General features: G+C 50.2%; 1 protein-coding gene across 1 annotated transcript; it reads left to right on the top strand.

Moving 5' to 3' along the window:
- Positions 1-7,233: 7,233 nt before the first annotated feature.
- On the top strand, positions 7,234-23,046 carry PHOX2A (paired like homeobox 2A). Its single transcript, XM_082219576.1, has 3 exons — positions 7,234-7,616; positions 18,761-18,948; positions 21,658-23,046. The coding sequence occupies exons 1-3, from the start codon at positions 7,394-7,396 to the stop codon at positions 22,099-22,101; spliced, it is 855 nt and encodes a 284-aa protein (XP_082075702.1). The 5' UTR covers positions 7,234-7,393; the 3' UTR covers positions 22,102-23,046.
- The last annotated feature ends 869 nt before the right edge of the window (positions 23,047-23,915 follow it).

Raw genomic sequence — 23,915 nt, 5'->3', positions numbered from 1 at the left:
CCCACAACTGGAGGGAGGCACTCTGGGGCCATGGAGCAGCACAGTCAGTGATCCAGGAGGATCGGGGCCTTTGGCTTTTCCTGCTCCCAACTATTCCTCAACCACTGACCCGAATTAGCCCAGCCCTTGCTTCAGGAAGAAGGTGCGTTTGCCTTGCTGAAGTGTTGCCAACAAATCCATCCATCCAGATGTTGATAATGGCCACCCAAAGGACTCGACAGCAGGGCTGGAAGGCAATGAACCTACACCAATGTTTGCCAACTGGGTGCCCTCTAGATGTTTTCGCCCACGACTCTCCTCAGCCCCTACCAGCATAACTGTATCCTCCTCCACGAAATTGTCTCATCCTCTTTTAAAGCCATTCTAGCTTGGTGGCCACCCCTGCCTCATGTGGCAGGGAGTTCCATAGTTTGAATATGCACTTTGTGAAGAAGGGCTTTCTTTTATTTGCCCTGAATTCTCCAGCATTCAGCTTTGTTGGAGGTCCCCAACTTCTAGTGTTTGTGGGAGGGAAGGTTCTTGGTTTATTTTGTTTTTATCATGTGTTTTGTGTTTCTATTTTGCATTTTTATGCTGTGAACTGCCCTGAGATTTTTGGATGAAGGGGGGGTATGCAGATTTAATAGATAAATAAATAGCGTGGTGAGAGAGGAAGGAAAACTTCTCTATTTTCTCCATTTTACATCTATGAATAACATTTTGTGTCTGGGGGTTTGCTACCCTGCCTGGTTTCTAAGGCTGGATTTTTATCCTTTTTCTGGAAGTGAACTCTAAGGGCTGTGGCCACCTTTCCCCAACTCTCTGCCTTCCAGATGTTTTGGACTACATCTCCATCAGCCCCCCCAGCCTGGGAGCTGTAGCCAAAACATCTGGGCTGGAGGAGGCTAGTGTCCTGCTTTGCATCCATTATGTAGAGCAAAGCTGTAAAATCAGCCTCTGCCAACCTGGCCTGACTCCTTCCAGATGTTTTGGACTATAGTATTCCAAAACATTGGGAGGGTAAGAGGTTGGGGGAAGGCTGGTTTAGGAAGATTTGCTTTGTAAGGACACAGAGGTAAGATCAGGGCTATAAGTCATCCTGAATACTGTTACCTAAAAACTGCAACTCCTGCATTCACAGAAATAATAACATGCTAGTAATGCTAGGATTTTTGCTTCTTCCTAACTGGGTGGCATGTCCTGGCCAGAAACCCAGAAATTACACACACACACACAATCCCAGAATGATCTCAGAATCTACAGTAGGATGGAGTAAGGAAAGGGTGGGGAATATTGCTGACATTTGAACAAGGCCCTAAGGTGAAAAGTGTTGGTAGAAAACATCTCCCTGCTTTCATGAAAGATGGGCAACCGGTTCATCTAGTTCAGTATTGTCTACACTGACCTTCAGAAGCTTGTTTTTTTTTTTTTTTTTTAAAGTGAATAGGAGACCGGAAAGAGATTTATTTTTTTCTGGGATGTTGGAATAAGATCCTGCTTGCGAGTTTTTTACACAGTGGTCGACCACTGTGAAAATGGGATGCTGGAGTAGATAAATCCAGCAAACTCTCCTTATGTTATTATGTGTTAATTGCTGGGAGCCTTTTGTGGTTGATGGTCGGGTAATAGGGAACATAGGAGCCAACCCCTAGGGGGTGGGGGTTGCCTGCCCCCCCAAAAAAAGTTGATGGGCATTGCCTTTTAAACAGTGGCGTAGCGTGGGGGTGCAGGGGGCCCGGCCGCACCGGGCGCAACATCTGGGGGTTAGGGTTAGGGGGCGCAAATCCATGGGTTAGGGGGCGCAAATCCACGGGTTAGGGGGCGCAAATCCACGGGTTAGGGGGCGCAAATTACTTGCCTTGCCCCGGGTGCTGACAACCCACGCTACGCCACTGCTTTTAAATAGTGTGTGTGCACAGCATCATGCGATTGATTTTGTGGGGCGGGGCTTACCTCCCCTCCCCATATTTTATTCACCCCTGATAGGGAATAAATAAATGATCTGAGGATGTCCTCTGCTCAGCTGCAGCCAAAGGTGGAAGAATGAATCCCACCTCCTTCTGCCTTCTTTTCAACAACAGAGTCCTTCGAGGCAGCAATTTTTAAAAGGCAGTTCGCAATAATAATAAAAATGCCATTAATAGCAATGAAAGGCCTGGGTCTCTGCATACACCCCCTCCCCAAATGTTAACATTTCCCTGGCTCCCTTTCCTCAGCGGCAGGTGCGTAAATGGGGGTGAAATGGGAACTCCCCCCCCCTTCTTCTGCGTCTGTAAACCAAAGCTTGGTCTCTGCTCTCCTACAATGGAGTCCTGGGGGTCTGATGGCATGGGAGGGGGGATGATTGAATTAGCAGGGAGGGCCAGGGACTGCTTAGTGCCAAGATTGAAAGGCAGATATTTGCCTTTAAAAGGAATTAAGGAAAACATTAACCACTTAATGACCAGAGGGGAAAGAGCTGCTTCTTCCTCCATCACCCACCCTCCTGCTTTCCTCTCCCCCCCCCCTCTCCAAACATCCAGACACTCGGGCTGTCCATTTCTAATTTCGAAGATGTATTTGTGCATTTGCAATGTCAAAGTTCGTCACCCCCCACCCCCACCCCCACCCCCACCCCGCAGAACACCGCCAACCCCACTCCATGGCCAGAGGCGCCTGGTTCAGACATTACAGAGGAGGGTTTGTATAAAGGCAACTATTTCTCTGCGCCAAATATGTAAAGGGACTTTTAAGGAGAACGGCTGGGGGGGGGGAGCTGCCCATTCTTGCTTTCTTTTCGGTTATCATAAGATGCACTTGAAATTATATTTTATTGGGGAGATTTCTGCCACAAACACACATCACCATAGAAAATAGAACTTGCAATGGTGTCTGCAAAGGAAGGGAGGGAGGGAGGGAGGGAGGGAGGAAGGAAGGAAGGAAGGAAGGAAGGAAGGAAGGAAGGAAGGAAGGAAGGTAGGTCAGCATCTGATGGTGGGGTCAGAGGGTGTGTTAAAAAGAGAGATAGCCCCCCCCCCTTTCCAGGTTTCCCTGGGTCTCTGTTCTGACATCACCAGCACTCCTTTTCTCTGCAAAAGGTCTTTGCCAAGCTGGGCCTATCTTGTTCAGATAGTCCTCTTGTTCAGACAGTCCTATCTGAAGAAGTGTGCATGCACACGAAAGCTCATACCAAGAACTAACTTAGTTGGTCTCTAAGGTGCTACTGGAAGGAATTATTTTTTTATTTTGCTTAGTCCTCAAGACAGCTACTGCTACAAGTGTGTTTCCAAACTACTTAGGCCAATATAGATCCATTTGTCAAAATAATTGGTCTTCTATATGATCTTGGCAGCTCAAAGAGCAATTGCAACTCAGTTGAAAACAGCCCAAAATCTTACACTGGTACCGTTCCCTCAAGAATACAGTGGTACCTCAGGTTACATACACTTCAGGTTACAGACTCCGCTAATCCAGAAATATTACCTCGGGTTAAGAACTTTGCTTCAGGATGAGAACAGAAATGGTGCTCCGGCGGCGCAGCAGCAGCAGGAGGCCCCATTAGCTAAAGTGGTGCTTTAGGTTAAGAACAGTTTCAGGTTAAGAACAGATGTCCGGAACGAATTAAGTACTTAACCCGAGGTACCACTGTACAGTGATAATGGATAAAATTATACATAACTTGAGATTTTAACTAGAAGCTCATTAAAGGTAAAGGTAAAGGTACCCCTGCCCGAACGGGCCAGTCTTGACAGACTCTGGGGTTTGTGCGCCCATCTCACATCTATTGGCCGGGGGCCAGCGCTGTCCGGAGACACTTCCGGGTCACGTGGCCAGCGTGACAAAGCTGCATCTGGCGAGCCAGCGCAGCACACGGAACGCCGTTTACCTTCCCGCTGGTAAGCGGTACCTATTTATCTACTTGCACCCGGGGGTGCTTTCGAACTGCTAGGTTGGCAGGCGCTGGGACCGAACGACGGGAGCGCACCCCGCCGCGGGGATTCGAACTGCCGACCTTTCGATCGGCAAGCCCTAGGCGCTGAGGCTTTAACCCACAGCGCCACCCGCGTCCCTTAGAAGCTCATTATATATATATAATTTGGGATTCCTTTATTCAAGCCATTGATAGTCCTCCATGAATGTGCCTAACCCTCTTTTAAAGCTGCCTAGCCATCACTGTCTCATGTGGGAGGGAGTTCCACAGTTTAACTGTGCACCGCATGAAGAAACAGAGGCATTGAGGGGCGATTGTAGAGGGATGTGGTCTCCAGGGCAAGAGGGAGGGAGAGAGAGAGAGAAGGATACCTAGTTCTCATCGCCTGCTGCTGCCTTGAAGGTCTGGGATTCTGGCTGTGTTTCGCCTTCTCAACTTGGCTTCGGCTCAGGAGGCAGTGCTGGATTTACGTATAAGCTAAACAAGCTATAGCTTAGGGCCCCACTCTCTTGGCCCCCCCCAAAAAAATTCACTATTAATATACTTCTTCTTAATTGTATTTCAGTTCATCAATTACTTTGATAAAATACATATTTTGTTATGTGCAAATGGCTTTAGATACCTGTTAGGTCCATAAATTACCACCTAGCATATATATTCAACACCAAAAGCAGCGACAATTTGTTGTTGACAAAGGACAGCTGGACATATAAAGGGCCCCATTACCTTCAGTAGCTTCGGGCCTCAACAAACCTAAATCCGGCCCTGACAGGAAGGTAGGAAGTGGCCTCATCCCAGATCAGACTCTTGATTCAGCAAGTGCAGGACTCTCTGCTTTGACTGTCATGGATGCTTTAGATGATATTCCTACATTGCAGGGGGGTTGAACTAGATGACCGTTGGGGTCCCTCTCAATTCTATGATTCAGGGCCCTAGCACGGTGACAGAGCGCCTGCTTTGCATGCAGAAAAATTCCCCGTTCAGTGGCATCTCCAGGTTGCCTGAAAAAAATGGAGAGTGGCTGCCAGTCAGTGCAGACACTATTGAAGTAGATGGAGAAAGACTCAGAGCATAAGAGGCAGTCTCCGCCACCCTGTGCTCCTAGGTGTCAAGAGTAGGGAAGTTCCTTCCCCACAGTGGCGTAGCGTGGGGGGTGCAGGGGGGGCCCGGCCGCACCGGGCGCAACATCTGGGGATTAGGGTTAGGGGGCGCAAATCCATGGGTTAGGGGGCGCAAATTACTTGCCTTGCCCCGGGTGCTGACAACCCACGCTACGCCACTGCTTCCCCATTATCTGCTCCGGATCCCCTTAGCTAAAGGTGTCAAGGCCCCTCTCGCCAGCTTCACCCCGGCTGGAGTCAGCCCAAGAGGAGCCCGGCTGGACGGCAGGATGCGCCAAGGAATCTGCCTCGACCTCCCAAGAGGACGCTGCTGCACAGAAGGGAAGGGAAGCGTGGTCTAGTCGGACTAGGACCCGGGAGAGCAGGGTTCGAATCCACCGCTCCAATGGGTGACCTTGGGGGCCAGTTCTTGCATCTCGGCCTCCCCTCCCTCGCAGGGTTGCTGTAGAGTTTAAACGAGGAAGGGGAGAACCACGCACGTCACCTTGAGAGAAACAGGTGGGCAGGATGCAAGAAATCAGTGGCGTAGCGTGGGGGGTGCAGGGGGGGCCGGCCGCACCGGGCGCAACATCTGGGGGTTAGGGGGCGCAAATTACTTGCCTTGCCCCGGGTGCTGACAACCCACGCTACACCACTGCAAGAAATAAATGAATGAGCGAGCGAGCGATGCGCTCGCGGAGTCTGGCAGGCGTCTTAGCCTGAGAATCACAAACTGAGAAAAACAAAAAGCCCTGGACGTTGGGTGCCAGGCTTGGGGGCCCCCTTCTGCCCTGCTTCCCCCACCCCACCCCCAACACACGGGACCCCCACCCCCGCGGCGGCTGCGGTTCATCCTACAACCTTCGGCAGGTCTACTCGGAAGTAAGCCACATCCTGCTGAACCACCCCAGGCGCTCCTTCCCGCGAGCCGACAGAAGCAAGCATCTCGCCATTGTGAATATATAAATCATATCATAATGAAAATTACCCTCCGCTTTTGACCATGCAGAGATTACCATTCAGAGGAGGGGACAGTAAAAAAAAAACACAAGTTTTTAAATCGCTTATATTTTTTTGTGCCCAGGCAGGTGCGCGTGAACCATATTAGCCTGAGAATCGGTTTTCACCGCCCAACTGGCCAAACGAGCGCCTTTTCGTGGCGCGCGCGCCCAGCTACACTTTTACGCTCCCCCAGTTTCCCCCGTTTTCTTCGCAACTTGGGCAAATTTTGCACTGCCGGGGGTTGGGCTAGATGTCCCCTGGGGTTCCTTCCAGCTCTAGGATGCAAAGTCCTTTCTTAGTCAACGCTGAGAAAACAAAAGGGGCGCGGGAGAGAGGAGGGCGAGCGCAGGATTTCGTTGCTGGACAGGTTTCAGCACGGGCTCTGCGCTCAGCCCTCCGCGCAAAACAGCCCTGCAAGGCAAGCCAGGATGTTTCCCTCGCACCAGCGAAGGAGAGGGAGGCAGCGAAGGTGGATGTGTGGGTCCTTTATCATCTCCCCTTTGGACCAGAGGAGGTTGGGGGCGGGACCAGCACGTCGGAGGCAGAGATGCTTCTGAATTCCAGTTTCTGGAATCCCCAGGTGGGGAGAGCGTTGCTCTTGGGCTCGGATCCTGCCCGCTGGCTTCCCTTCACGGGCATCTGGCTGAGCACATTGAGAGTGCTGGAATCGGTGCACCATAGACACAGGAGCCAACGCCGAGGCCCCTTCAGACCGTCCCATAAAATATTTGAGGGGGCCGCTCACCCCAAGTTGATGGGCATCGCCAGGCAAACATTGTGCATTGTGCAAAGTCTTGTGACTGATTCTGCGGGGTAGGGCTTACTCCATCCCCCAAGAGCAGTGCTCCTGTCACCAATTTCCCCTTTTTAGGGTATGACCCGCTGCTTGCCCCCCCCCCATGAGAGCAGGACGCTGGATAGATGGGCCTGATCCTGCGGGATCTCCTGGTGCCCTTAACGTTTTTAAACACGGGGAACGTGGCCGCTTGTGTGGCGAAACTTCTCTGGCAGGGGAAGCAAACGGACTCATCCTGCAGCCTCTCCTGCTGCTCTGAGGATGCCACCCGAAAGGGTTAAGGGCTGGCTGAGCGACGGCGGGAGGGAGGGGGTGGGTGGGCGGGGCGGCGGGCAGCCCCCCCTCCCTGGCCGCCCCTCCCTCCCCCCAATCGACTCCCGGCGAGATTGTCATGCAAAGGACCCGCCGCCTCGTCCCTTGTTTCCCCGTGCGCCGCCAACTATATCACCCGTCCGCCCCGTCGGTGCGCCTCCAGAGCGCAACGAGGCACCTGCAGCCGCCGTCCAAGCCGAGGGGGCCCCCTCTTTCTCCCTCTCCCTCTCTCTTTCTCTCACCCCGGGCCTGCCGGCCACCCTGCAGATCTCCAGATCCCGGGCCCGGCTCCCCATGTACAAGATGGATTACTCCTACCTGAACTCGTACGACTCTTGCATGGCGGCCATGGAGGCGTCGGCGTACGCGGACTTCAACTCCTGCAGCCAAGCCAACACCTTCCAGTACAACCCCATCCGCAGCAGCTTCGCCGCCAGCCCGGCCTGCCCGCCGCTCAGCACCGCCAACTGCACCCTGGGCGCCCTCCGAGACCACCAGCCCTCTCCCTACGCCACAGGTAAGGGCGCCGCCGACGGACGGTTGGGATGGATGACCCCCGGGTACCACTCCCGGCGCCAGGGCTCCAGGAGACGAGGGCTCCGTTGCCGAGGCGCGCAGGAGGAGGAGGGCACCCCCGGCCTGAGACGGGCACCGGGCTGGTTTGCCCCGCGGACAGGAGGCGCGGCTTCGGCCGGCCCGCGGGAGGCTCAGGCCGGCCCGCCTGGAAGCCGCTCCGGAGGGGGGTCCGCTGGTTCCAGGGGCCAGGAGCGAGGGACTCCTCCTTCGGAATATTGGGGAGGCAGAGACACCCCCCAAAAGAAGCCCAGAGTCTCTGGCTGGTTCTCTCCCCGTCTCTCTCTCTCTCTCTCTCTCCCCGGTTCCAATTTTTGTCTTGCAACCCGGCCGACCCTCGCCGCTTTATTTCCTTTCCCCCCTTCGCAGAGGGTGGGGGGGAGCTCGCAACCCACCAGGTATAAACCAATTTTGCAAAATGCAGTTATAAAGATATAACATTTGTGCCTAATCGAGTTAAAGGGCTCCGTCGCCCCTCTGTTCACAGCCAAAACAAATTAATGCGTAATCGGGTTAGAGCAAATGGAAGGATTAGATCAAGGAATCTAATTCGATATTTTGCAGAAATTGCTCCCAGAAAAATATATATACTATTTTTTTATGGAATTTATTAATCTGGAGGAAGGAAGCGTCCGTCGCTGGCGGTTTTTTAGGGTGGCGGGGAGAGGTTCATCTAGTTTACCAAAAAGGGCGCGATCCGGTTCGGGCTGAAAGCGGCGAGGACCTGGTTTCTTCGCTGAGCATCTTCGAGCACGCTGGCCTCCTAAGGGGGATAAAAAAAAGAAGGAATTCTATATTTTGCCTTGTAGCGATTCGATTGCAATAATTTCCAAAGCAAAATTTGTAACTAAAACTGTGCTGGAAATTGACGGGAGAAAGGGTTTGCGTTTACAAAGTATCTGGAAGAGAAATCACCAGATGTGGAATTTGATGGATTAATTTGTGTTTGCAAAAAAACAAAAAACAAAAAAACCCGACAACGGCGAAGCATCTGATGGTATCCTAGAGACGAACAGGTTTCCTTTGCCACAGGTAATCTGTTTTGCCTTTAAGATACCCCAGAAGACGTTTCCTGGGTTTTCCTCTAAAACCCAGGCGCTTTTAAGGCAATTCTTTCCCCCACCCTGAAAAGAAATTCTGGGTTTTGCGTGACTTATCCGCGCCTACGCTTCGAAATGCGTATCGTGCGCCGGATGGAAGAAGGACGCGCTTCTCGTTCGGCCTCCTCCTGTGTAAATGTAGGCAAGCGAGGCAAGACGCCACCCAGCAGGCCCGGAGCCCTTCAAGAGAGGCAGGCGGGGTGTTAATTTCACTCACACACAAACACACGGAGAGACAGTGTGGCTTAGCGGTTAGAGTGGGAGACCAGGGTTCAAATCCTCGCTCGGCCACGAAGCTCACTGGGTGGCCTTGGGGGGGGGCAGTGACTCAATCTCAGCCTAGCCTACCCCAGAGGGTTGTTGTGGGAATTAAATCAGGAGGGGACTGAATGCCCCCCCCCAGCTCTTTGGAGGAAAAGGTAAGCTAGGAATGCTTAACTAGGTATCTGAAGAAGTGTGCATGCACACGAAAGCTCATACCAAGAACTAACTTAGTTGGTCTTTAAGGTGCTACTGGAAGGAATTTTTTTATTTTGACTATGGCAGACCAACACGGCTACCCAACGATAAAGATATTGTTGTTACAAGGCAAGCCAGTCTCTGCTGGGCAATGCGCAAGATTCCAGGGACTCTTGACCACACATCCCTTCCGCTTTCCTCTTATTTTCCTCCGCAATAATTGCCACGGACGAATATCACGGTATCTATCTGCAGAAGTGTGCGTGGACACGAAAGCTCATACCCAGAACAAACTTAGTTGGTCTCTAAGGTGCTACTGGACAACTTCTTAATTTTTTTATTTATTCTGCCACGGACGAAGCGTTCTGTGTGACTCCAAACCTTGCCTACGCCTCATGCCTCTGGCAAGGAGCGCGTTTGATCTGAGACCAACCCGGAATGAGCCCACCTGGGCGATAGTGCGATGTAAAATCAAGAAAATTAAATACAGGGCCACGACCATTTAAACTCAAAATCTCCATCTCTTTCCCACGTGTGTCTCCCCCCCCCCACCTGTGCTTTTTGAGGGAGGGGGAAGTGCGATTTTCCTCCAATAGCATTGTGCTTGAAAAGCCGCCGGCGCAGCTCACCATTCTGGGGGCGCTTTTAAAATGCCATTCCGGTTTGGGAGAATTTGGGCAGGATCTAATAATCGGATATCAGCCTTGTAAGAGAAGTAAGTTTCCCCCCTAAGTAAATGGGCGTCGGGGTTTGGCCCTAATGTCCCATTGAATCCGATTATGGGGGGAGAGGGTGAAGTATATTTAAAACCCTGCAGTTGAGTTTAATGGACCTGGAAAAGAGCCCTGATGTACCGCCTTAAAGCGATTTTGCGCGATATCGGGATTATTTCATTCCCTCTTCATTTCTGGCGCGAGCAAAACACAATCCGGATTTTGCTTTTGGGGTTACTCGTTGCAATGATAGTCGGTTTGCAAGGACCGAATGGAGGTTTCGTCAACCTTTTAGCCATTCCAACCCACTCATTCGCTCGACAGTAAAGATAGGAAACGAATCCGCATTTAGCAACAAGTAGGAAATTAATCCGGATTTAGCAACAAACAGCAAAACATTGAGGTCTCTTGTTCTGAAGGAATAAGGCTCCGAAATAAGGGAGGCGGCCCACTCCTCAAAGCGAGACCCTTGCGGTCCGTCAGCATCTTACTTGAGATTTAAATTGTATGCGTTTTTACAAGGGAAATACGCCTGAAAATGAATCTGGTTTATAATGATGATGGTTTCTAATGAATTCCTAGTCGATTTCAAGGCAGCTGTGTAAATGACCAAACGGTGCTTGAAATCGACCTCGGGGTGAAAGAGAGTTTCAGTTGGCGAACCCCGAAAAGGTAACCAACAATTTGGGGACAGAGGAGTCACTTTCGTTGCTTCAGTTTAAAACAGAATGCCTGGACCGCCGTGGACCGCTCAGATTTAATTCGCGTCGTTGCCAAGTCGGATTATTGCAAATGTCGAAGTATAGATAGATGTAAAGCGGACGAGTGTTCAAGAATTCAGGAATGCAAGCAGGGGCGGGCGCGTCAGGCTTGCAACTCTCCAGGCGACATCTGGGGAATTCATTTATTAAGTCCCCGGCTATCAGTAAATGTCTGATCCAACGCGGCTGCCTGCTTTTCCAGCAGTATCACCATTTAATTTCTTATTTATTGCATTTATTTATTCTTTCATTTATTGCCTTTATAGCCCGCCTTTCCCCACCAAGGATAATAATATTAATATTTTTTATTATTTATACCCCGCCTATCTTTCTTCTCCTTAATTAATCCTCACAACGACCCTGCGAGGGAGGTTAGGCTGAGAGAGGCAATGACTGGCCCCCCGTCACCCGCACCCAGTGAGTTTCATGGCCGATAGGGGGATCGGGACCCTGGAGTCCCGGTTCCTAGTCCCACGCACGTTTCCCCCCTATCCGGAGCAATAAATGCCATCCAGGGGGAATTCCACCCGCGGCCGCGCCTCAAGACCGAGGAGGCGGCGATGTCTTCGTTTCTCCTGGGCGCCTCTGCAGGAGAGCGCTGCTCTGGGTTCCTTCCCCCAAGCGCTAGCCTAGGCTTGCCTACTCAGAAGTAAACCTCATTGGGTTCCACGGAGACTTACTCCCCGGGGAAAGCGCGCGTAGGATTGCGCCAAGCACGTCCGCTTGAACGCAGCTGATGACAAAAATACGGCACCCAGGAAACGGCTAGGAGGCCACCGATATATTAAATCTAATTTTTAAATTTAATTATTTTTTATTTATTATTTTAATGCTTTATTTGTTTATTATTTAAGCCTCTGCCTACTGCGCGGAATGCAACGGGCGGCGGCCGCGCTCTACTCGGAAGTAAGCGCCGTTTATTCCCCACAAAAATTGCAATCGAAACCGAAAGAGAGAGAGGGTCCCGTTTGGGAATGTTCCCTCCATCTCTGCAGCAGGATCCGACCCCTCATTTTCTTCCCGGCCCGGGCAGAGTTAAATAAACAGAGTTAACCACCCCACAGCCCTGGTGCCATCGCCACCCGGCAACATAACGGCGCCGCTGCCTATTAATAAATGTTCCAGAGTTTTAAATTTATTTAAATTTTTTTTTAAAAAATATTCTATTTAAATTTTAACAATCTAAGGACCACCCTATTCTCTTGCATGAGAACTCATCGATCTGCATAAAGTCCGTCTGCGTTAATTCGGACTGAGTTAATCCGGACTACATACAACCCTCTCTACCCAAATCAGGAGTACGACTCGCCTTTTTAGCAACGGGAGTGAGGGCGGGAGAAAAGGACTCCTGGCTTTGACATTCTTGAGGCACCCGGATTCCCCAGCCCTGCTGAACGAATATGGATCGCCTGGTCTTAGATGGAAAACAAAAGCCAGTCAGGTCGAAGAGCAACCCGAATAAAGTTGGTTTAATTTGTCTTTCGTCAGGCACAGAATTGTAGAGTTGGGTGGGAACCCCGAGGGTCATCTAGTCCAACCCCCTAGGATGCAGGAATTTCAGCTAAAGCGTCCCTGACAGATGGTCACCCAACCTCTGCGTAAAAGCCTCCAAGGAGGGAGAGTCGACTCTGCAACCTCCCAAGGGAGACGGCTCCATGGTCAAATAGCTCTTACTGTTAGAAACTTTCCCCTGATGTTGAATCGGCATCTCATTTCTTGTGACTTGAAGCCATGGGTTCGAGTCCTGTCTTGCAGATCAGGAGAAAACGAGATTGTTGCCTCTTCCATGTGACAGCACTTGAGATATCTGAAGATGAGCATCATATCTCCTTTCAGCCTCCTCTTTTCTAGGCTAAACCTACCCAGCTCCTTCAACCGTTCCTCATCAGGCTTGGTTTCCAGACCCTGGATCCTCTTGGTTGTCCTCCTCTGCCCACCTTCCAGCTTGTCAACATCCTTCTTAAATTGTGGTGCCCAGAACTGGACACAGGACTCCAGGTTGGGGTCTGACCAAGGCGGGATAGAGCAGGAATATGACTTATCTTGTTCTGGACACTAGACTTCTGGAGATGCAGCCTAGAATAGCGTTAGCCTTTTTTGCTGCTGCATCACACGGTTGATTCATGACTTGTGGTCCACCAAGATCCCTAGCTCCTTGTCCTGCTAGTAAGCCAGGTGCCCCCCCCCCATGTTTTTGAGCTCAATTCAAAGTGTTGGTGCTGACCTTGAAAGCCCTAAACAGCCTCGGTCCAGTATACCCAAAAGAGCATCTTCACCCCCATTGTTCTGCCCAGACACTGAGATCCAGCCCGAAGGGCCTTCTGGCGGTTCCCTCCCTGGGAGAAGCCAAGTTACAGGGAACCAGGCAGAGGGCCTTCTCGGTGGTGGCGCCCGCCCTGTGGAACTCCCTCCCACCAGATGTCAAAGAGAAGAACTACCAGGCTTTTAGAAGACACCTGAAAGCAGCCCTGTTTAAGGAAGCTTTTAATGTTTGATGGACTACTATATTTTAATATTTTGTTGGAAGCCGCCCAGAGTGGCTGGGGAAACCCAGCCAGATGGACAGGGTAATAATAATAATAATAATAATAATAATAATAATAATAATAATAATAATAATAATAATAAAATAAATAGTGCATCTGGTTCTTCCTGCCTAAGTGCAGGAATGAAATCCACTCGGTTTGGGCTTCAATCTGTTAAGGTCATTTTTAATTCCGATCCCATGACATTAGCTGCCCCCTCCCCCAGTTTGGTGTCCAACCTGCAAATTGGATGAGCTCAATTCCTTCAGCCAAGTCATTTAGAGAGGTCCATGTTTTGCTCTCCAGGAAGTCCCCCTGAGCCCAAAGGCCTCCGAAAGTGGCCCCGACTGATCCCCGAGTTAAGAAGCGGGGAGCAAATCGCGACTCCCGACCTCGCTGGGATCATTTTTAACATCTCCTCAGCAAAGCCAAAGGGACGACAGGGGTACTGGGCCCTGATCCCAGCGTGGATCCCTTCCCTCCGAGTCCACGTGAGCCGCGCAGAGAGATCCCAGCGGAAGCGCATCGCCGATCCAGCAGCTCCGCCTGAAGCCGAGGGAGGGATACAGCAGGCGGAGCCCGTCCGCTTCCAAGTCAGAGCGCGGCGGGTTTGGGAGGGCTTTACTCCCGAGGAAGCGCGGGTAGCGCATCTGCAAACTGGAGCCAGTTGAGGCGGAGTAAAGACAGTTGGGTTGGAACTGAAAACTCGCCGCTCTTGCGATGCGCGTTTAAGGAATCACGATATAAGGGCTGCAGAAATGGAGTTGTCACCGCGGATTGGAGAATCTTATGACCTGGAGAAATTGGATGGAGGAAAGCTCTCCTCCTTCTCTTATAGCACACGAAATCGCGGACATTCGGTGAATGTCGGAGGATTCAGGACGCATAGCAGAAAGCCGTTCTTCAAGCAACACAGAGTTGAACCGTGGAACTCCCTGCCACTGGAGACAACGGTGGCTTTAAAAGAGGAACGGAGGAGGAGAGGGCTATGGAAGGCTACTAACCAGGATGGCTCTGCTTTGCCTCCACAGTGGGAGGCCGCGATGCTTCTGAATCCCAGTTGGTGTAAAATTCAGGAGGGGTCAGAGGGGGGGGGACTATTGCGCTCGTATCCCCCTTACAGGCCCCCCAATGTCTGCGGCCACTGTGAGAATCGGATGCTGGTCTAGATGGGCCGAGCAGGCTCTTCTCACGTTCTCATCATCATCATCAGTGTAAACCGGAGTCACTCCGGATTCGAGCTAGCTAGCGCGAGATCGCGTCACCCAGACACCGGGTTGCCGCCCATGCAGCGCTGGGGCAGGCCAAGGCTTGACTTGCGGGTCTCCTTCTCCCCACCACCCGCTGCTCGAGCGCTATTTGCGGCCGCCTGGGCTTCAGAATCGCGAAGCAGCTGCCGCAGGAGCCTGGGCTGACGCCTCCGGGCTCGGGAGACCCCAGCTATTTGGCTCTCCCCAACAACGTCTCGATTTTTGGTACTTTCTCCCTAGGGAGGCCTGGAAGTGGAAGGCGTCGCCCTTCTCCTTGTAGGTTTGGAGGTTTCCCCCACGCCCTTTTCCTGACACGGGGAAGTCAAAGCTGCCTTATTCAATACTGAGCCAGCCCATTGATCTACCTACCTTTATACTGCCTGCACTGGTTGGCAGCTTCTTTCCTGGGTGTCAGGCAGGAGAGTCTACCCCACGCCCCCAAACCACCCTGAAGAGGCCAGGGATTAAACCTGGGTCCTTTTGCAGCAGGCCAAGCAGGTGTTTTGCCATGAGCCACATTACACACACCCAACACGCCTGTTGCATTTCTGTTTGGTTCATGGCAGAAAATTTGCTTGGCCTGCAGAAGAATTCAAGTTTAATCCCTGGCCTCTCGAGGAGGTGTGGGGGTGAGTTGAGCAGAGCTGGATAATTCCTTTTTTGGGTGTGTCCTTAAAAGCCAACCTTTCTTTCCTTTTTAAAATACATTTTTATTAATTTTTTTAACCTATCATTTCCAACAGTCATTTAACATACATTCTTATACAATATTTTAGACTTCTGTCAACTACCTCTGAAGATTTTCCATTCTTTATCACTTAATCTGCATTTCTCTATTACTTTTAATTGCCCTTAACTAATAATTCCTCTTCATAGTCTTTCTTGCAATATTTCACCTAATCCTCCTTACGAAACTCAACCTTTCTTTCCATAGTTTAAGAAATTTACAGCATGCCTGTCTATGTCAGCACATCTACTGCAGCTGACAAACTCCCAGCAATTTAATTATAAAATATATTAAATAGTTAGAAGAGGATAAAACAAAATGATTTCTCAGTTATATTTATGTATGGCATTGATGACTGGCTTTAAACAGCATTGGGGGATATCTGAAGATGTCTGTCCAGCAGCCGCAGGTGTTGTCCAAGGAAAAGTTTCAAGACTCATTTAGCCAAAGAATTCTGTGTAACTCTAAAAGATTACATGCATTTATAAGAACAACAGCCATTGGTGCGGTTTTTATTTCTTCCACCGCTCTCCTAAGTACAATGAATTTTGAGGGGTGCGGCTGTCTTGGCTGCTGGCAGAATTGCCACGTGCTTTTAAAATACCAGTATAATTTAGAAAACCTATGCATACTTCTTAATTTAACTTCCCCACTCTTCAGAGAAGTTGGTGGTTATATTATTAAATGATTATACTATCTTAGCGGTTGCATTATTAAGTTGTTCCCCTAGCGATGGTCGGTGACACATTTGCATCTTCACTGTAATTATGCAAGCATCAGTTTGGGTACCAGTTTTGCAGTTTAGCATCTCAACTTTTAAAATTTCTTTCTTCTATTGCTATTGGGGGTGGGGAAGGGACCCTTCCCCCCACAAACATTGGGCTCCGGTCAGTTTGCAGGATCCTATTCTGAACTCTAAGCCACCTGGTCGGTATGATTGCTAATACTAAGTCCTTATATTATTAATTGCCATTGTTGTGGTTTATTCAGTGCCTATCCTGCCCTTCCCCTCAAACCGAGTCCAGGGTGGCAAACACATATTTAAAGCACCATCATTAGAAAACTTCTAAGAACAGCTTTAAAACAATCACATTTGATTGTTTTTAAACAATCACATGTTTCCTGCTTGGCAGGGGGTTGGACTCAATGGCCCTTGTGGTCTCTTCCAACTCTATGATTCTATGATTCTACATTTTCCCAGCTGACAATTTCAGGGTTGCTAGGAACAGTATCCTTTGGCCACCAATGAGAGACGGATGCACCTTGCCAGGGAAGGCAGTCCACAAATGGGGAGCCACCACCGAAAAGGCCCTGTCACACAACCCCCAAGGCCTCACCTGCCAATGATAATAATACTAATAATACTAATAATACTAATAATACTAATAATACTAATAATACTAATAATACTAATAATACTAATAATAATTTATTATTTATACCCCGCCCATCTGGCTGAGTTTCCCCAGCCACTCTGGGCAGCTTCCAACAAAATATTAAAAATACAATAAAACATAGGATCCAATATTGTTGCTATTGAGAAGGAGGTATTTTACGTAGGTATTTGTGTCCCAAGTCATTTAGAGCTTTGTATGTTAGTCCTGGGACGCAGGTGGCGCTGTGGGTTAAACCACAGAGCCTAGGACTTGCCAATCAGAAGGTCGGTGGTTCGAATCCCCGTAAAGGGGTGAGCTCCCGTTGCTCAGTCCCTGCTCCTGCCCACCTAGCAGTTCAAAAGCATGTCAAAGTGCAAGTAGATAAATAGGTACCACTCCGGCGGGAAGGTAAACAGCGTTTCCGTGCTCTGCTCTGGTTCACTAGAAGCGGCTTAGTCATGCTGGCCACATGACCCAGAAGCTGTATGCCAGCTCCCTCAGCCAATAAAGCAAGATGAGCGCCGCAGCCCCAGAGTCGGCCGCAACTGGACCTAATGGTCAGGGGTCCCTTTACCTTTACCTATGCTAGTCCTAACACTGTGAATGTCCCTGATAGCTCAGTGTTTACAGTGTACAAAGTGCTTTGCACAGAGAGATTGTTACAAGAACCCTGTAAGGTGGGATCATAGAATTATCTCCATTCTGTGGATTTGGGGTGGTGGAACGTGAGGTTGAGAGGCAGTGACTTGCTGAAGGCCACCTTCTCATTTTACAGTTGAAGCCAAAGGGGATGCAGAGGGGAACCTCAGTTACCTTCCAAGCTAACCTACCACAGCATGAAGCTCCCCATCGTCCTTGGGACTACAACTCCCACAAACCCCAGCGTCCTTGGGACTACAACTCCTATAATCCCCAGCGTGCTTGGGACTACAACTCCCACAAACCCCAGCGTCCTTGGGACTACAACTCCCATAATCCCCAGCATGCTTGGGACTACAACTCCCATAATCCCCAGCGTCCTTGGGACTACAACTCCCACAAACCCCAGCGTCCTTGGGACTACAACTCCTATAATCCCCAGCGTGCTTGGGACTACAACTCCCACAAACCCCAGCGTCCTTGGGACTACAACTCCCATAATCCCCAGCGTGCTTGGGACTACAACTCCCATAATCCCCAGCGTGCTTGGGACTACAACTCCCATAATCCCCAGCGTGCTTGGGACTACAACTCCCATAATCCCCAGCCTTGGCTGTTCCAGCTGGGGCTGATGGGAATTGCAGTCCTGAACATCTTGTTGGGGCACCAGGTTGGGGAAGGCTGCTCCCATCCCGCAATCCTGGAAATGGACAAGGGGTGAGCTCAGCAGCACAGAATCATAGACTTGCAGAGGCATAAGGGACCCCAAAGGTCCTCTAGACCAACCCCTTGCAATGCAGGAATGCCGTGGGCCACTGTGCCACTCTCATGCCACGTGACCCCGTCTTCCTCCTTCTAAGCCAGGGGCTCTTTCTTGACATGAGCCAACAGTGTGACGCGGCAGCTAAAAAAGCCAATGCAATTCTGGGCTGCATCAATAGGAGTATAGCATCTAGATCAAGGGAAGTAATAGTGCCACTGTATTCTGCTCTGGTCAGACCTCACCTGGAGTACTGTGTCCAGTTCTGGGCACCACAGTTCAAGGAGGACACTGACAAACTGGAACGTGTCCAGAGGAGGGCAACCAAAATGGTCAAAGGCCTGGAAACGATGCCTTATGAGGAACGGCTAAGGGAGCTGGGCATGTTTAGCCTGGAGAAGAGGAGGTTAAGGGGTGATATGATAGCCATGTTCAAATATATAAAAGGATGCCACATAGAGGAGGGGAAAAGGTTGTTTTCTGCTGCTCCAGAGAAGCGGACACGGAGCAATGGATCCAAACTACAAGAAAGAAGATTCCACCTAAACATTAGGAAGAACTTCCTGACAGTAAGAGCTGTTTGACAGTGGAATTTGCTGCCAAGGAGTGTGGTGGAGTCTCCTCCTTTGGAGGTCTTTAAGCAGAGGCTTAACAACCATATGTCAGGAGTGCTCTGATGGTGTTTCCTGCTTGGCAGGGGGTTGGACTCGATGGCCCTTGTGGTCTCTTCCAACTCTATGATTCTATGATTCTTTCTCTCTCCTCTCTCCTCAACCAGTTCCCTACAAGTTCTTCTCGGACCCTTCCACCATCAACGAGAAGCGGAAGCAGCGCAGGATTCGCACCACGTTCACCAGCTCGCAGCTGAAGGAGCTGGAGAGAGTCTTCGCAGAGACCCACTACCCTGACATCTACACCAGGGAAGAGCTGGCCCTCAAAATAGACCTCACAGAAGCCAGGGTGCAGGTGAGAGGCTTTTCCTGGCAGATACAATGCTGACCCCTTTTTCAAAAAGGGGAAAAATAATAATCATTTTCCTGGAGATGGAGGAGGGGGGACAGTGGCTGATCTACTGAAAGCCCCAATTGCTCTGAGCAATTTATTTATTGCATTTAAATTAAATAATCTTAGAACCATAGAGTTTGATGAGGCCCTAAGCTACTGAAGGTAATGGGGCCCTTTCTATGTCCAGCTGTCCTTTGTCAATAAATATTTTTTGTGTTGAATATATGCTATATGGTAATTTATGGACCTAATAGGTATCTCTCTTTTTTAAAAAAATGATATTTATTAAGTTTTCAAAGGAAAAAAAATTACATAAATAAAAAAATTAGAAGAAAAAACAAAAATAAAATAAAAAGTACAAAATAGAGAAAAAAGATAAAAAAACATTTAAAAAGAAAACACATCAATCTTTCCATGTCATATATTCATATCCTTGCTTCCCTGACCTCCTCACACCTCCCTTTTTTGTATTCCAGTTCAGTTAGTTAATTCAGCAATTTCTTTCCCTCTTTGTTTTTATCTTAATCCTTTAACTTAATATAATATAACTTTGAGTTCTCACCTGTTAATAATCCATTTTTCATACACCTAAAACATTGCTGCTTAAACCACTTAACTTCATTCTGACATCGTTCTAACATTCATTAATTTTGCAATATTTCTGTAAATAGTATTTGAATTTCTTCCAATCTTCTTCCACCGACTCTTCTTCCTGGTCTCGGATTCTGCCAGTCATTTCCGCCATGGACCTCATAGGGATCTCAAGCCATTTGCCCTGCAACCACTCCATGCAGAATGTAGGCACCCTATACATAGAAAGGAGCAAAGCAGTGATATTTGAGGGAGCAGGCTAGCAGGCGGAGCCCATGACTTGCATCACAGGAGCCTACACAACACAAAACACTGTTGCTGTATGTAGGTTTTATTTTATGTTTTTGTATCTTATATTTGGAAATGCACATCCATTTTCCCCTTTTAATTTATTTTGGGGCTCCCAAGAGAGTGGGGCTCTAAGCTAGAGCTTGTTTAGCTTATAAGTAAATCCGGCACTGACCACTATGCCATGCTGCCTCTCATTTCCCTGTGGGTCACTGCAGGGAAAGCCTACCTTTCTCAATATTGTCTCCCCCCTGTGGTCCCCGAACCTTTTTGAACCCCTGCCCCCTTGGCTCCATTAACTCGTCCCCAGTGCCCACTAGTCTACCCTTTTTTTAAAAAAAAAACATAACTCAGAATAGCAGTTTCCACTAAGGAAGGTAAGAACACACTAAACTTCAAAGCAGTAACAATTAATGGCACATTTATGCAAAATCCAGTTTGTCAAAGTTGGATAGTCATTTTCACATCAGTGCCCCCCTCCTGCTGCCCCCTTGCCTCAGCATTCCTCTAGATACCCCCCCACACTTTGGGGGCCACTCAGAGGCTCTGCCAGCCCTACCAATCCCGCAGGCGATTGGACTTGGCACCTTCTGCATGCAAAGCTGCAGCCCTGCCCCTAAAAATAAATTTCAGTATTCTAGTCCTCATGGTTTGGGGGGTGGGGGGGGAGAGCTGAATTAAACAGGAAGCTGCCTTATACTGAGTCAAACCATTGGTCCATCTACCTTAGTACTGCCCACACTGACTGGCAGCAGTCATTAAGCACCTTTAGGCGCCAGGAGAAAACGTTCCCATTCCACCAGGCCTTGGGCTGATTAATGTCTTGTATTCCTTTTTAAGGACGCGGGTGGCGCTGTGAGTTAAACCACAGAGCCTAGGACTTGCCGATCAGAAGGTCGGCGGTTCGAATCCCCGTGACGGGGTGAGCTCCCGTTGCTCTGTCCCTGCTCCTGCCAACCTAGCAGTTTGAAAGCACGTCAAAGTGGAAGTAGATAAATAGGTACCACTCTGGCGGGAAGGTAAATGGCGTTTCTGTGTGCTGCTCTGGTTCGCCAGAAGCGGCTTAGTCCTGCTGGCCACATGACCCAGAAGCTGTACTCTGGCTCCCTCGGCCAATAAAGCGAGATGAACGCCGCAACCCCAGAGTCACGACTGGACCTAACGGTCAGGGGTCCCTTTACCTTTACTCCTTTTTAGATGTGTTTGTGGGAGAGCATGCGTAGAAGGCGTGGGTGCTGGTTTTAGTTTCTGCTCTTGTTTCCGTTATGTATTTTCACAGAATCATAGAACGGTTGAATTGTAGAGTTGGAGGAGATCCTGAGGAATCTCATTTAAAAAGGCCTTCTTCTCACCAGGGGGGTCACCTATCCACAGCTCCCAAAAGCAGGCACAGAACTGGATTAAATGTGCCTGCGGCGATTTATATGCAATGATGCAAAATTTGGAACAATTACGAGAACTACTGATCGAAAAAGCTTTAGTATTTTTATGTTGTGAACTGCCCTGACATCTACAGATGAAGGGCAATATAAATAATAACCCGAGGTACCACTGTAAATAATAATAATAATAATAATAATAATAATAATAATAATAATAAAGAACTAATTTCAGGCAGGGAGTCTCTCCTAGCCCTAACGGGAGTTATCATTCGGGATCAAACCTGGGACGTTCTGCAAGCCAAGCAGCTGTTCTGCCACTGAGCTGCAGCCCTGTCTTCCCCTCTCCCCCCAACCGCAATGCCTGCTTGTTGTTCACCTGCCCTCCCCTCCTCCTCCTCCTCCGACCCAGGTCTGGTTCCAGAACCGCCGTGCCAAATTTCGCAAGCAGGAGCGGGCGGCCAACGCCAAGGGCCAGAATGGCAGCAACGGCGGCCCCTCGGCCAGCAAGAAGCCGGACCCCCGCTCCTCTTCGGAGGACGACGAATCCAAGGAGTCCAACTGCAGCCCCACCCCGGACAGCACCGCCTCGCTGCCCATCGCGGGCAGCCTGAACAGTCCCGGCAGCAGCCTGAGCCCCAGCCCGGGCACGGGGCAGCAGGGGCTGGGGCCTGGCCACGCCAGCCAAGCCCTCAAGGCGCCCCTGTGGGCCGGGGTCAGCACCAGCAACGGGCCCACCAACACGGCCGACCTCCTGAAGGCCTGGCAGCCGGCCGAAACCATGTCGGGCCCCTTCTCTGGGGTCCTCTCCTCCTTCCACCGGAAGCCCAACCCCCTCAAGGCCAACCTCTTCTAACCGCCTCGGACTGAGCGCCACCAGACTCCTCCGCTGGGTGCCCCACAGAATAGCTTCCCCTCCACCCTCCTCCACTCCTCCTGTAGCTGCTAGTTTTCGTCCTGCGGGGCGGGGCCCGGCTCGACCTTAAGGGAACAACAGCCATCATCTCGCCGTGTCCGGGCAACCACGAATTCGTCTCGCTGGGCTGGACGGAGTCCTCTTCTCCCAGGCTGCGAATGGCAGGTCTCACCTGTCACCCGGCCTGCTCAAGGCATCGCCCATTTCCCAACCCTGTCTGGAAAAATGAAGTCTTGCTTGCATCAGGGAACATCTGCGCAGGCCCTCCAGATTTTGCTGTACTACAAATCCCATCATCCTAGCTGCTGGGAGTTGCAGTCCAGCAAGCATCGGTCTGAAGGGACACAGCTGCTCCCAGCCCTGGTCTCCAACCTTGGCTGGTTTCTTTGTGAGAGATTTTGTCCTCAAGAGAGGAGGATTTGTTTCCTTTTCCTGATGTCAAGTGATTCTGAGCGAGGAGTCCCTCCTGACCCCAGCTTCTTTCACGAAGGGTCTCGCCAGCCAGTGGTCACCGATGACGATGTGGAATCTAACAGCATAAGGGCTTTGTTACAGTGGTTTCCCCCCGTGCTTCACCACCTCTGCAGAAAATCAAGTTTGGCCAAGTGGACATCAGTGAGCAAAGGAGCAAAGCAGAAAGGAACTCTATTTATATCATTTCCAGAGGGGGGATCAGGTAAGCAGCAAGCGATGGGGGAGGCAAGCTCTGCTTCCTTTTCATGAAGACACCAGGAATTTTGGGCTGGAGTCGAGAGACTGAGTAGAAATGTGGGGAACACTGGACCACCCCACACAAGCTGGAGGGCTGATCTCCGCCCTGCAGGATTTCCAGGCGTCTTTATTTACCTCTTTCTGAGACTTCGGAGCTTCCTTTTGGCTTATGGACACTCGCTGCAGGAAGATGGAGATGGAATTTGTAAATTGTTTGCACCCCCCAGTACATTTCGGACCTGACCTTTTTCCCAAACGGGAGGCCAGTTTTGCGAGCCATCCGGTCACCCCTCCAGCCTGCTGCCTGTGGAATAAAGGACAGCACTTTGGTTGAGCGGCCCAACTGGAGAGAGAAAGAGAAATTCAGGGATATTTGGCAGACCAGGATTGCAGGCTGGCCGTATGGTCTCCTTGACGGCCAGACTCCCCCTAAACCATTCCCTACTGCAAGGTGGGGGGCAGACCTGACGCTGTCTGGTGAAAAGGGGGCAAGCCTCTTTGGGGAAACATGTCTCCCTTTCCTGACGCCGCTGCCTTTGCTTGCTTGCTATTGGTGAGAATTAGTGGATCTCCGTCAGATCCTGAAGGAAGACGGATGAGCTCTTTATGCTGGAATTTCCAGTCTCTCTCCGCAAATCTTCAACCCACGCGAACCATGCTCAGAGGGGCCTAGGTAAAAGCAGCCACCCTGCGCTTGTAAAACCTCTTTGCCCAGAGACGGCTGGGCCTGACAATTTGCCTTGCTTTAGCCATAAGGATCAAGGGATGTCCCCATGAGACCTTGCCCAGGGCAGGTGGTGAGAGCCTCTGTTCGCGTTGGCAAACCCACCCACAGAAAGTGTATTCCACGGACTATGTAGATAAGACTGTGCCTCCGGGCTTCTAAGAGACACCTGTCCATATGCACACAGCCTCTCAAGTAGCTTTCAATGTCGAGAAGGTCTTTTGTGCTCCTGAACATATGATCTCACCCTGCCGTCCCTGGCTGTGTGAAGATTGTTGTTTTCAAAAAGAGCAAAACAAACAAGATCAACGCTGCAGAA

Source organism: Podarcis vaucheri, assembly GCF_965113315.1.
Source record: "Podarcis vaucheri genome assembly, chromosome: 4".
In the NCBI taxonomy this organism is placed as follows: Eukaryota; Metazoa; Chordata; class Lepidosauria; order Squamata; family Lacertidae; genus Podarcis; species Podarcis vaucheri.
This window is presented reverse-complemented; position numbering and strand designations above follow the sequence as displayed.

Coding starts and splice junctions, on each gene's coding strand:
- PHOX2A (XM_082219576.1), top strand. CDS start 7,394: ATGTACAAGATGGATTACTCCTACCTGAACTCGTACGACTCTTGCATG. Junction 7,617..18,760: donor GCCCTCTCCCTACGCCACAG/GTAAGGGCGCCG, acceptor CTCCTCAACCAG/TTCCCTACAAGTTCTTCTCG. Junction 18,949..21,657: donor TCACAGAAGCCAGGGTGCAG/GTGAGAGGCTTT, acceptor CCTCCGACCCAG/GTCTGGTTCCAGAACCGCCG.